We start from the raw sequence: 13,928 nt of genomic DNA, 5'->3' as shown, positions 1-13,928 counted from the left end.
CTGACAATCACCTCCGTTCTACATTAGATTAAGTAGTTATCTCTTGGGTTCTTTAACCGGAATCTTCGTGGTATAAACTAGAATTGATGGCGGCATTCAAGAGAATCCGGAAGGTCTAAACCTTGTGTGTGGTATTCTGAGTAGGATTTAATGATTGAATGACTGTGACGTGCTTCAAACTCCTGAAGGCGGGGCGTTAGTGACAGACGCAAAAGAATCACTGGATTCTATTCCGGCCTGACCGAGAACCGACAGATGAATTCCGCGTGCTGTGACAGAGCATATGCAATCGCTTTCACTGAGAGGATGGGAGGTAGCCATTGACAACGGTGAAACCCTACATACAGCTTGCCATGGAAGGAGACTTGCGTGTTTGAAGAAGAAGACAGTAGGAAAGCAGAAATTCAGAAGACAAAGCATCTCCAAACCTCAACCTATTCTCCATTACTGCAAAACAAGTAATCATTTCATGTTCTTTTGCTTTTCACAATCAATCCTGATAATTTCTGATATCCTGACTAAGATTTACAAGATAACCATAGCTTGCTTCAAGCCGACAATCTCTGTGGGATCGACCCTTGCTCACGCAAGGTATTACTTGGACGACCCAGTACACCTGCTGGTTAGTTGTGCGGGATTGCAAAAGTGTGATTGCAATTTCGTGCACCAATGACCATAGCTTGCTTCATACCAACAATCTCCGTGTGATCGACCCTTACTCGCGTAAGGTTTATTACTTGGACGACTCAGTGCACTTGCTGGTTAGTTGTGCGAAGTTGTGATAAAGAGTTGAGATTGCAATTGAGCGTACCATGTTGATGGCCCCATTGATGATCACAATTTCGTGCACCAATGGCCATCCACTCCCATTCTCCACTGTGTACTAGGGAGGCAAATATCTGCAAGCACTTGATCATACCTCTTATCCCTGCTCATCCTCTCATTGTAGTTGTATAGGCGTAAGTTGGGAGGTGGTAGTTGGAAGATCTCTTTGACTCTCCTTGCGCTGAAGTCTAAGATTCTTCCTCGCACAAAGGTCAGGGTAATCCTTGGTGTTCACTCCTTCAACATCTCTATATGTGATCCAAATATTACCATAAAACTCTTGGATCTTCAATTGTCTGACTTCAGTGTATGGATTGCAAAGCGCACCCCAACCTCTTCTCTCAATTTGGGGCCAAATTTCTGGATATTGATCCGCCTTTAGGTTAAACTTAACCTCCAAAATCACCTTCTTTTTTAACGTGAGCTCAAAGAAGTGCTCCTCATGTAACTTGGAGCTGAACTTACTTTCAACAAAGGATTCGGTCATCGGTTCCTTACCCTTTCTCTTTTTTGACGATTTACTTCCCTTGGGTGCCATTGATAATGAAAACTGAAGAACTAGCTCGACAACACTAAATTTGAGGATTTGCTTGTTCCCAAGCAAAAAGAAAACAAAGAAAATAGAAGAACAGAAAAAATAGGGGGCATTAAGAGAGGAGAGGGCTGGGTGGCGGGAGCCAAGTAAAAGAAAAAGAAAAAAATTAATAGAGAGCAAGGGGTGTGTAGTGGCATTTGGTGGAGGAGGGAGCGCGTGTGGCAGGGAAAGGGGAAAAGAATGAAGGAGAAGGGAATGTGGAGTGAGGGTAGGAAATCAGGTGAGGAGGGTATATATATAGCATAAGGAAAGAGGGAATTAGGGGTTGGTGGAAAGGGGGTACACGAAGGGGGAGTTACGGGAATGTGGGGAAGGGACTAATGCATGATTGGATGGGAGGGGAGCGTTGTCAGATGAGGAAAAAGTGAAGAGAATCAAGTAGAGTTGAAGAGAGAATCAAGGGATTTGGTTTCAAAATTTGAATAAAAAAAGGTGAGGGTTGGCTTCCGCGTTGCTAGCCCTAAACGTCGAGTCCGTGGCGTTTAGCGCCACCCTCCCCGAATGACACCAAACTTGCTTCATGTATATTGGTGCTAAACATTGGGTAGCGGGCACTAAATGCCAGCTTGATCCCTTTTTTCGCACACCTTAGCGCCAAACACCAAAGGCCGGCGCCAAACACCAAGGTGATAGTGGCAAAATCCCCAAGTGACGTACCCTTGGCGCTAAATGTCACTATGCTGGCGCCAAATATGGAGCTTCTAGAATGCACTTTGATGAGCGGATAATTTATACACTTTTTGGCATTGTTTTTAAGTAGTTTTTAGTAGGATCTAGCTACTTTTAGGGATGTTTTTATTAGTTTTTATGCAAATTTCACATTTCTGGACTTTACTATGAGTTTGTGTGTTTTTCTGGGATTTTAGGTATTTTCTGGTTGAAATTGAGGGACTTGAGCAAAAATCTGATTCAGGCTGAAAAAGGACTGCTGATGCTATTGGATTCTGACCTTTCTTCACTCGAGATGGAGTTTCTGGAGCTACAGAACTCCAAATGGCATGCTCTTAATTGCGTTGGAAAGTAGACATCTAGGGCTTTCCAGCAATATATAATAGTCCAAACTTTATTCGAGCTTAGATGACGCAAACTGGCATTCAACGCTAGTTCCATGCTGCATTCTTGAGTAAAACGCCAGAAACACGTTACAAACCAGAGTTAAACACCAAAAACACGTTACAACTTGGCGTTTAACCCCATGAGAAGCCTCTCACGTGTAAAGCTCAAGCTCAGCACAATCACACATCAAAATGGGCCCCGAAAGTGGATTTCTGCACTTAGACTTATTTTTGTAAACCCTAGTAACTAGTTTAGTATAAATAGAACTTTTTACTATTGTATTAGACATCTGGGAATTAGTCTTATGATTAATCTCTTGATCACGTTTGGGAGCTGGCCATTCGGCCATGCCTGGACCTTTATCACTTATGTATTTTCAATGGTGGAGTTTCTACACACCATAGATTAAGGTGTGGAGCTCTGCTGTTCCTCGAGTATTAATGTAATTACTATTATTCTTCTATTTAATTCAGTTTATTCTTATTCTAAGATATTTGTTGCACTTCAACATGATGAATGTGATGATCCGTGACACTCATCATCATTCTCACCTATGAACGCGTGCCTGACAACCACTTCCGTTCTACCTTAGATTGAGCGCGTATCTCTTAGCTTCCATTCCGAAAGATCGGAGTCTTCGTGGTATAAGCTAGAATTATTGGCGGCCATTCCTAAGATTCAGAAAGTCTAAACCTTGTCTGTGGTATTCTGAGTAGGATCTGAGATGGGATGACTGTGACGAGCTTCAAACTCGCGAGTGTTGGGCGTAGTGACAGACGCAAAAGAATTACTGGATTCTATTCCAACATGATCAAGAATCGACAGATGATTAGCCGTGTTGTGACAGAGCATTTGGACCATTTTCATTGAGAGGACGAGAGGTAGCCATTGACGCCGGTGAAACCCGAACATACAACTTGCCATGGAAAGGAGTAAGAATGATTGGATGAAAGCAGTAGGAAAGCAGAGATGCAGAAGGAACACAGTATCTTTATGCGCTTATCTGAAATTCCCACCAATGAATTACATAAGTATCTCTATCTCTATTTTATGCTTTATGTATCTTTATATTCGAAAACCATTATAACTATTTGAATCCGCCTGACTGAGATTTGCAAGATGACCATAGCTTGCTTCATACCAACAATCTCCGTGGGATCGACCTTTACTCACGTAAGGTATTACTTGGACGACCCAGTGCACTTGCTGGTTAGTTGTGCGAAGTTGTGACAAAGTGTGATTCACGTTTGAGAGATCCAAGTCTTTGGCGCCATTGTTGATGATCACAATTTCGTGCACCAAGTTTTTGGCGCCGTTGTCGGAGATTGTTTGAGTTTGGACAACTGACGGTTCATCTTGTTGCTCAGATTAGGTAATTTTCTTTTAAAAAAGTTTTCAAAAATCTTTTCAAAAATTTTTTTCTTCTTTTTTCATTTTTTCTAAAAATTATTTTTGAAAAAAAATTAATAAAATCATAAAAACCAAAAATATTTTGTGTTTCTTGTTTGAGTCTATTGTCAATTTTTAAGTTTGGTGTCAATTGCATGTTTTTAAAATTTATGCATTTTTTTGAAAAATTCATGCATTGCATTCTTCATGATATTCAAGTTGTTCTTGATAAGTCTTCTTGTTTGATCTTTAAATTTTCTTGTTTTGTGTTTTTTTGTTGTTTTTCATATGTATTTTTTCATTCATAGTGTCTAAGCATTGAAAATTTCTAAGTTTGGTGTCTTGCATGTTTTTCTTTTCTTGAAAATTTTTAAAAATAAGTCTTGATGTTCATCTTGATCTTCAAAGTGTTCTTGGTGTTCACCTTGACATTCATAGTGTTCTCGCATGTTTTCCTTGTTTGATCTTAATTTTTCATGTCTTGAGTCATTTTGTTGTTTTTCTCTCTCCTCATTAAAAATTCAAAAATAAAAAAATATATCTTTCCCTTATTTCTCTCATAAATTTCAAAATCTTTGGGTTGACTTAGTCAAAATTTTTTAAAATAAGTTGTTTCTTGTTAGTCAAGTCAAGATTTCAATTTCAAAAATCCTATCTTTTCAAAATCTTTTTCAAAAATCAAATCTTTTTCATTTTTTTCATTGTTTTCGAAAATTTTTAAAATTGTTTTTCAAAATCTTTTTCTCAATTTCATTTCAAATTTTCAAAAACTTTACTAACAATTAATGTGATTGATTCAAAAATTTGAAGTTTGTTACTTTCTTGTTAAGAAAGGTTTAATCTTTAAATTCTAGAATCATATCTTTTAGTTTCTTGTTAGTCAAGTAATCAATTTTAATTTTAAAAATCAAATCTTTTTAATTTCCTTTTCAAATCTTTTTCAAAATAAAATTCAATCATATCTTTTCAAACATATCTTTTTCAAATCATATCTTTTTCAAAATCAATTTCAAAAATCTTTTCTAACTTCCTATCTTTTTTATTTTCAAATCTTTTTCAACTAACTAATTGACTTTTTGTTTGTTTTAAATTTCTTATCTTTTTCAAAACCACCTAACTACTTTCTTCTCTCTAATTTTCGAAAATTACCTCCCTCTTTTTCAAAATTCTTTTAATTAACTAATTGTTTCAAATTTTAATTTTAATTTTAATTTTAATTCTTCTCCTAATTTTCGAAAATCACTAACCTTTTTTTTTAAAAATAATTTTCGAAATTCTCCCCCTCTCATCTCTTTCTATTTATTTCATTTATTTACTAACACTTCTCTTTATCTTAAAATTCGAACCCTCTATTCTCCTCTGTGTTCGAATTTTTCTCTTCTTCATTCTAATTCTTCTTTTCTTCTACTCACATAAAGGAATCTCTATACTGTGACATATAAAATTCCTCTCCTTTTCTGTTCTCTTCTTTTTCATATGAGCAGGAGGAAGGACAATGATATTCTTGTTGAAGCAGATCCTGAACCTAAAAGGACTCTGAAGAAGAAGCTAAGAGAAGCTAAAGCAAAACAATCCAGAGAAAACCTTACAGAGAATCTCGAAAAAGAAAGAGACATGGCCGAACCCAACAATAATGCAAGGAGGATGCTTGGTGATTATACTACACCTACTTCCAATTTTTATGGAAGAAGCATCTCAATCCCTGCCATTGGAGCAAACAATTTTGAGTTGAAGCCTCAACTAGTTGCTCTAATGCAACAAAACTGCAAGTTTCATGGACTTCCATCAGAAGATCCCTATCAGTTTTTAACTGAATTGTTGCAGATCTGTGGTACTGTTAAGACTAATGGAGTAGATCCTGAAGTCTACAGGGTCATGCTTTTCCCTTTTGTTGTAAGAGACAGAGCTAGAACATGGTTGGACTCACAACCTAAAGATAGCCTGGACTCTTGGGATAAGCTGGTCACGGCCTTCTTGGCCAAGTTCTTTCCTCCTCAAAAGATGAGCAAGCTTAGAGTGGATATTCAGACCTTCAAGTAAAAAGATGGTGACCAAAAATTGTCCTTCTGACATGCTTTCAGAGTGGACCATTTTGGATATATTCTATGATGGTCTATCTGAGTTCTCTAAGATGTCACTGAACCATTCTGCAGGTGGATCCATTCACCTAAAGAAAACGCTTGCAGAAGCTCAAGAACTCATTGACATGGTTGCAAATAACTAATTCATGTACACCTCTGAGAGGAATCCTGTGAGTAATGGGATGCCTCATAAGAGAGGAGTTCTTGAAATTGATACTCTGAATGCCATATTGGCTCAGAACAAAATGTTGACTCAGCAAGTCAACATCATTTCTCAGAGTCTGAATGGATTGCAAAATGCATCCAACAGTACTAAAGAAGCATCTTCTAAAGAAGAAGCTTATGATCCTGAGAATCCTGCAATGACAGAGGTGAATTACATGGGTGAAGCCTACGGAAACACCTATAATCCCTCATGGAGAAATCATCCAAATTTATCATGGAAGGATCAACAAAAGCCCCAACAAGGCTTTAATAATGGTGGAAGAAACAGGTTTAGCAGTAGCAAGCCTTTTCCATCATCTTCTCAGCAACAGACAGAGAATTCTGAGCAGAGTCCCTCTAGCATAGCAAACATAGTCTCTGATCTATCTAAGGCCACTTTAAGTTTCATGAATGAAACAAAGTCCTCTATTAGAAACTTGGAGGCACAAGTGGGTCAGCTGAGTAAGAAAATCACTGAAACTCCTCCTAGTACTCTCCCAAGCAATACAGAAGAGAATCCAAAAAGAGAGTGCAAGGCCATTAATATTATCAAAATTGCCGAATCCAAGGAGGAAGAGAAGGACACGAATCCCAGTGAGGAAGACCTCATGGTACGTCATCTGAACAAAAAAGAGTTCCAAACTGAGGAACCTAAGGAATCTGAGGCTCACCTAGAGACCATAGAAATTCCATTGAACCTCCTTTTACCAATCATGAGCTCTGAGAACTATTCTTCCTCTGAAGAGGATGAAGATGTAACTGAAGAGCAAGTTTCTCAATATCTAGGAGCCATCATGAAGATGAATACCAAGTTGTTTGGTAATGAGACTTGGGAAGATGAACCTCCCTTGCTCATTAGTGAACTAAATACATGGGTTCAGCAAACTTTACCTCAAAAAAAACAAGATCCTGGTAAATTCTTAATACCCTGTACCATAGGCACCATGACCTTTGAGAAGGCTCTGTGTGACCTGGGGTCAGGTATAAATCTTATGCCAATCTCTGTAATAGAGAAACTGGGGATCTTTGAGGTACAAGCTGTAAGAATCTCATTAGAGATGGCAGACAAGTCAATAAAACAAGCTTATGGATTGGTAGAGGACGTGTTAGTAAAGGTTAAAGGCCTTTACATCCCTGCTGATTTCATAATCTTAGACACTGGGAAGGATGAGAATGAATCCATCATTCTTGGAAGACCCTTCCTAGCCACAGAAAAAGCTGTGATTGATGTTGACAGAGGAGAATCAGTCCTTTAATTGAATGGAGACTACCTTGTGTTTAAAGCTCAAGGATCTTCCTCTGCAACCATGGAAAAGAGGCACAGTAATCTTCTCTCAATACAGAGTCAAACAAAGCCTCCACAGTCAAACTCTAAGTTTGGTGTTGGGAGGCCACAAACAAACTCTAAGTTTGGTGTTGAACCCCCACATTCAAACTCTAAGTTTGGTGTTGGGAGGTCCCAACAATGCTCTGAACATCTGTGAAGCTCCATGAGAGCTCACTGTCAAGCTATTGACATTAAAGAAGCGCTTATTGGGAGGCAACCCAATTTTTATTTATCTATATTTCTATTGTTCTTTTATGTTTTATTAGGTTTATGATCATGTGGAGTCATAAAACAATTGCAAAAATTAAAAACAGAATCAAAAACAGCAGAAGAAAAAGCACACCTTGGAGGAAGAGCTGTCTGGCGTTTAAATGCCAGAAACAAACATCTGTCTGGCGTTTAACGCCAGAAACAAGCACCAAGCTGGCGTTTAACGCCAGAAACAAGCATCAGGCTGGCATTAAACACTAGAAACAAGCTACATTTGGGCGTTTAACGCCAGAAACAAGCATCAGCCTGGCGTTAAACGCCAAGTTGCATATAGATGGCGTTTTACACGCCTAAAAGGTGCAGAGATGAGAAATCCTTGACACCTCAGGATATGTGGACCCCACAGGATCCCCACCTACCCTACTTCTCTCTTCTTCACACAATCCAATAACACTATACCCTTCACCAATCACCTCAATCTCTCTTCCCCAAAAACCCCACCTACCTTCAAATTCAAAATCTCTTTCCCACCCAAACCCACCCTAAATGACCGAACCCAACCCCTCTCCCTCCACTATATAAACCCCTCCATCCTTCTTCATTTTCACAAAACACAACCCTCTTTTCTCCCACTTGGCGAATACACATCTCTCTCCCTCTCCTCTATATCTTCTTCTTCTTCTATTCTTTCTTTTTTTGCTCGAGGGCAAGTAAAATTCTAAGTTTGGTGTGGTAAAAGCATAGCTTTTTTGTTTTTCCATAACCATTGATGGAAACTAAAGCCGGAGAAACCTCTAGAAAGAGAAAAGAGAAGACAATTGCTTCCACCACTGAGTCATGGGAGATGGAGAGATTCATCTCTAAAGCCCATCAAGACCACTTCTATGAAGTTGTGGCCAAGAAAAAGGTGATCTCTAAGGTCCCTTTCATGCTCAAGAAAAATAAGTATCCGGAGATCCGACATGAGATCCAAAGAAGAGGTTGGGAAGTTCTTACCAACCCCATTCAATAAGTCGGAATCTTAATGGTTCAAGAGTTCTATGCCAATGCATGGATCACTAGGAACCATGATCAAAGCATGAACTCAAACCCAAAGAATTGTCTTACAATGGTTCGGGGAAAATGCTTAGATTTCAGTCCGGAGAACGTAAGGTTGGCGTTCAACTTGGACCAAGTCCTCATGGACATATGTGTGGAAGGAGCTCAATGGAAAAGAGACTCAAAAGGCAAGCCGGTTCAATTGAGAAGACTGGATCTTAAGCCTATGGCTAGAGGATGGTTGGAGTTCATCCAACGCTCCATCATCCCCACTAGCAACCGATCCAAAGTAACTGTGGATCGGGCTATCATGATCCATAGCATCATGATTGGAGAGGAAGTATAAGTTCATGAAGTCATCTCTCTAGAACTCTACAAAATAGCCGAAAAGCCCTCCACCTTGGCAAGGTGATGAGCGGATAATTTATACGCTTTTTTGGCATTATTTTTAGTATGTTTTTAGTAGTTTTTAGTATATTTTTATTAGTTTTTAGTTAAAATTCACTTTTCTGGACTTTACTATGAGTTTGTGTGTTTTTCTGTGATTTCAGGTATTTTTTGGCTGAAATTGAGGGACTTGAGCAAAAATCTGATTCAGAGACTAAAAAGGACTGCAGATGCTGTTGGATTCTGACCTTCCTGCACTCAAAGTGGATTTTCTGGAGTTACAAAAGCCCAATTGGCGCGCTCTCAACGGCGTTGGAAAGTAGACATTTTGGGCTTTCCAGCAATATATGATAGTTTATACTTTGCCCAAGATTTAAGGTCCCAAACCGGCGTTCAAAGGGCCTGACCATAGGGTGATACTTTAGTGACCAGAAAAGGGCCTGACCACTAGGATTTCAGCTTCCCTGGAAAGATCTTGAGCCTTGAGTTAAAGAGTACTTTCTATCCTGGCTCAAAGGTTCTGGTGGCTATTTCTTGTCATTCCACAATTTCGTCTTCTCCTTGTAAAGCTTGGCATTTTCATAAGCTGTGGTTCGGAATCATCAAGCTCATTGAGTTGGAGGAGCCTCTTTTCTCCTGCAGCCTAGAATCAAAGTTTAAGAACTTTGTAGCCCAATAAGCTCTGTGTTCCAAATCCATAAGCCAGTGACAGGCTTTTCCATAGACCAACTGATAAGGGGATATACCGATAGGAGTCTTGAAAGTTGTTTGGTAAGCCTAGAGAGCATCATCAATCTTCCTTGCCTAGTCCTTCCTTGAAGCACTTATGGTCTTCTCTGAAATTCGTTTAAGCTCTCTGTTAGAGACCTCCACCTGTCTGCTTGTCTGAGGGTGATAGGGGGTAGCTACCTTATTTCTGACTCCATATTTCTAAAGAAGAGAATCCAACTGTTTATTGCAGAAGTGATTTCTCCCATCACTGATTAAGGTCCTTGGGATACCAAACCTACTAAAAATATACATCTGAAAAAAGCTCATCACAACTTTGCCATCATTGGTGGGCAAAGCTATAGCCTCCACCCACTTGGACACATAATCTACAGCCATCAAGATGTAGTTATTTGACTAGGAGGGAGGAAACGGTTCCATAAAATTAATCTTCCACACATCAAAGAACTCTATTTTCAATATTGCTTCCTGTGGCATTTCATTATGTCCGGGCAAATTTCTGGCTCTCTGGCACTGGTCACAGTTCTTTAGAAACTCTCTAGCATCACTAAAGAGAGTAGGCCAATAGAAGCCATACTGGAGGACCATGGTAGAAGTCCTCTCTCTAGCAAAATGGTCACCATACTCAGAGTCATGATAATGCCAGAGCACGACTTTTGTTCCTTCACTCGGGATGCACCCTTGGATGAGTTCATTTGAGCACCTATTGAATAAGTAAGGCTCTTCCCACAAGAAATACTTGGCATCATGAAGCAACTTCTTAACTAGTTTCTTAGTGAAGCCTTGGAGAATGATTCTACTGGCCTTGTAGTTTTTTATGTCTGCAAACCAAGGAATTCCATGTATAGCAAAGAGCTTCTTATCAAGAAAAGCTTCATTCATTGGAGTAGGAGAAATCACTACTTCTTTAGGCTCAATTTTGGAAAGGTTATCAGCCACCAAATTCTGTATACCTTTCCTTTCTTAGATCTCAATATCGAATTTCTGAAGAAGGAGGACCCACCTAATCAATCTGAGTTTAGCATCTTGCTTGCTCAAAAGATACTTAATCGCACCATGGCTAGTGTAAACAATAACTTCTGACCAATAAGATAGGACCTAAACTTATCAAAGGCATACACCACAACTAATCATTCTTTTTCTGTAGTGGTCTAATTCTTTTGTGCGTCATTTAAGATATGACTTGCATAGTATATAACATGAACAAGCTTATCTTGCCTCTGCCCCTAAAACAGCTCCTATGACATAGTCACTGACATCACACATCAACTCAAATGGAAAATCCCAGTTAGGAGAGGCTATGATGGGTGTCGAGACAAGTTTAGCTTTTAGAGTGTCAAAGGCATGCAGGCATTCATCAGTAAAACAAAAAGGGACATCAGCAACTAAAGGTTACTTAAAGGTCTAGCAATTTTTGAAAAAGTTTTTATAAACCTTCTGTAAAAACATGTGTGGCCTAGGAAACTCTATATTGTCTTCACATTGTAATGTTTCAATTACCTCCACCTTGCCTCTATCAACCTCTATTCGTTTATTTGAGATCCGGTACCCAAGAACAATACCTTCAGTTACCATAAAATGACATTTTTTCTAGTTTAAAAAAAGGTTTGTTTCTTAGCACATTTTAAAGACTAAGGATAGATGGTACAAGTAAGTATCAAAAAAATTACCAAACACAGAAAAATTTTTCATAAATACTTTAATAAACTTTTTAACCATGTCAGAGAATATGGAAAGCATGCACCTTTGAAAAGTTGCTGGGGCATTGCACAATTTGAAAGGTATCCGGCGGTAAGCAAACACTCCAAACGGACAAGTAAATGCCGTCATCTCCTGATGCTGAGGGTCCACTACAATCTGATTATATCCTGGATAGCCATCCAGAAAATAATAAAATGCATGTCCAACTAACCTTTCAAACATCTTATCAATGAAGGGCAGGGGGAAGTGGTCCTTCTTAGTCGCAGTATTGAGCCTCCTATAGTCAATGCACATTCTCCAACCGGTAACGGTTCTTGTAGAAATCAACTCATTCTTCTCATTTGTAACCATTGTAACTCCTCCCTTCTTGGGAACAACTTGCACTGGGCTCACCCAAGGTCTATCAGAGATAGGATAAATGATCCCAACCTCCTACAACTTTCTAACCTCTTTCTGGACCACCTCTTTCATCACCGGATTAAGCCACCTTTGTGGTTGCATTAAAGGTTTGTAATCTTCTTCAAGCAGGATTTTGTGCATAAAAATGGCCGGACTTATCCTTTTTAAATCACTAATGGTTCAACCAAGTACTATTTTGTGGTCTCTCAGTACTTGTAGCAATGCCTCTTCTTCACAATTACTCAGAAATAAGCTTATAATCAATGGATAAGGGTTCTCTTCTCCTAGAAAGGCATACTTAAGGGAAGGAGGTAGATGCCTCAATTCAAGCTTTGGTGGCCTATTTTCCTCATTGAGCATGTGTGGCTCCTCCCTGGGAGGTAGAGAATCATCAGTCTCAGTCGAAACTTCCTCCTCAGAAGGCTCTAAAAAATTGTCAAGTTCTTCTGCTTCCAAGACCTCTTGAATCATTGGCTCAATCAAATCAATCTTCATGCATTCCTCAAAATCACTAGGATGCTGTAAGGCCTCAAGCACATTAAGAACAATATGATCACTATTCACTCTCAAAGTTAGCTCTCTTTTTTGTACATCAATGAGAGCTTTCCCAGTTGCTAAAAAGGGTCTTTCTAAAATAATAGAGGCATTGACAACTTCCTCCATGTCCAATATCACAAAATCAGGGGAAAATATAATTGTTCCTACCTTCACTATTAAATTCTCAACAACTCCAAGTGAAAATTTAATAAAACGATTAGCAAGTTGAAGAGAAACTCTAATGGGTTTTACCTCATCAATATTAAGCTTTCTCATCAAAGAAAATGGCATGAGATTGATGCTTGCTCCAAGATCACACAATGCTCTCTGAATAGTAACATCACCAATGGTACAAGGAATTAAAAAGCTCCCTGGATCCTTCATCTTATATGGGAGATTTTTCTAAATTATAGCACTGCACTCCTTAGTGAGAACCACTATCTCATTCTCCTTCCAATTCCTTTTCTTTGTTAACAGCTCCTTCATGATTGTAGTATGTAAATGCATTTGTTCCAAAGCCTCAGCAGAAGGAATATTAATCTGCAATTTTTTGAAAACTTCCAAGAACTTTGAGAATTGCTTGTCCTTGGCTGCTTATTAAAGCCTCTGAGGATATGGAATCTTAGGCTTGTACTTAGGCACTGGAATCTTCACTTCGTGTTGCTCTGCCTTAACTTGAAATGGGTTGGAAGAAGAACTAGTAGGGGTATGCTCCCCAGATGGTCTGGCTTCCTTAATACCTTCTTCAGTGCCTTCCTCATCACTCTTGGCCTCTGTGTCTACCATTTTTTCACATCTCAAGCTGATGGCCTTTCATTCTTCCCTTGAATTTGGAATTGTATCACTGAGGAGGGTATTGGTAGGCCTCTTAGCAACTTGCTTGGCTAATAGACCTATTTGGACCTCTAAATTTCTAATTGAGGCTCTAGTTTCCTTGATAAACCACTATTTTATGGTTTATCTTGTGCTTAATTGAGTGGATTTTATCAATTCCATGCCCACTTATTCATATGATTTGCATGGTTTTACATTCTCCTTCCTGATTTTGTGCTATGATTGAAAACATGCTTTTTTGGCTTTTATTTTCTTTTATTTAAATCCTCTCTTATTATCATTTGATACCTTGATATGTGTGTTAAGTAATTTCAGGGATTAGAGGGCAAGAATGGCTTAGAGGATGAAAAGGAAGCATGCAAAAGTGGAAGGAATACAAGAAGTTGAAGAAATTGCTGAGTTGTCTAGCCTGACCTCTTCTCACTCAAACGGTCATAGATTGAGCTACAAAGGTCCAAATGATGTGGTTTTAGTTGCGTTGGAAAGCTAACATCAGGGGCTTCGCAACGATATATGATTTGTCATAGCTGCTCTGAAGTTAGGTGATGCTGATGTGTGGGTAACGCGCACACGTCGCATCTACAAATTTCAATCCACGCAAACGCGTGGACGACGC

General features: G+C 39.0%; 1 protein-coding gene across 1 annotated transcript; it reads right to left on the bottom strand.

Moving 5' to 3' along the window:
* Positions 1-12,121: 12,121 nt before the first annotated feature.
* Positions 12,122-13,264, bottom strand: LOC107470203 (uncharacterized). The gene is made up of 3 exons (XM_016089586.1): positions 13,121-13,264; positions 12,914-13,018; positions 12,122-12,805 (listed from the first exon to the last, which is right to left on the bottom strand). The coding sequence occupies exons 1-3, from the start codon at positions 13,262-13,264 to the stop codon at positions 12,122-12,124; spliced, it is 933 nt and encodes a 310-aa protein (XP_015945072.1).
* Positions 13,265-13,928: the final 664 nt, after the last annotated feature.

Source organism: Arachis duranensis, chromosome 10 (assembly GCF_000817695.3).
Source record: "Arachis duranensis cultivar V14167 chromosome 10, aradu.V14167.gnm2.J7QH, whole genome shotgun sequence".
Taxonomy (NCBI): domain Eukaryota; kingdom Viridiplantae; phylum Streptophyta; class Magnoliopsida; order Fabales; family Fabaceae; genus Arachis; species Arachis duranensis.
This window is presented reverse-complemented; position numbering and strand designations above follow the sequence as displayed.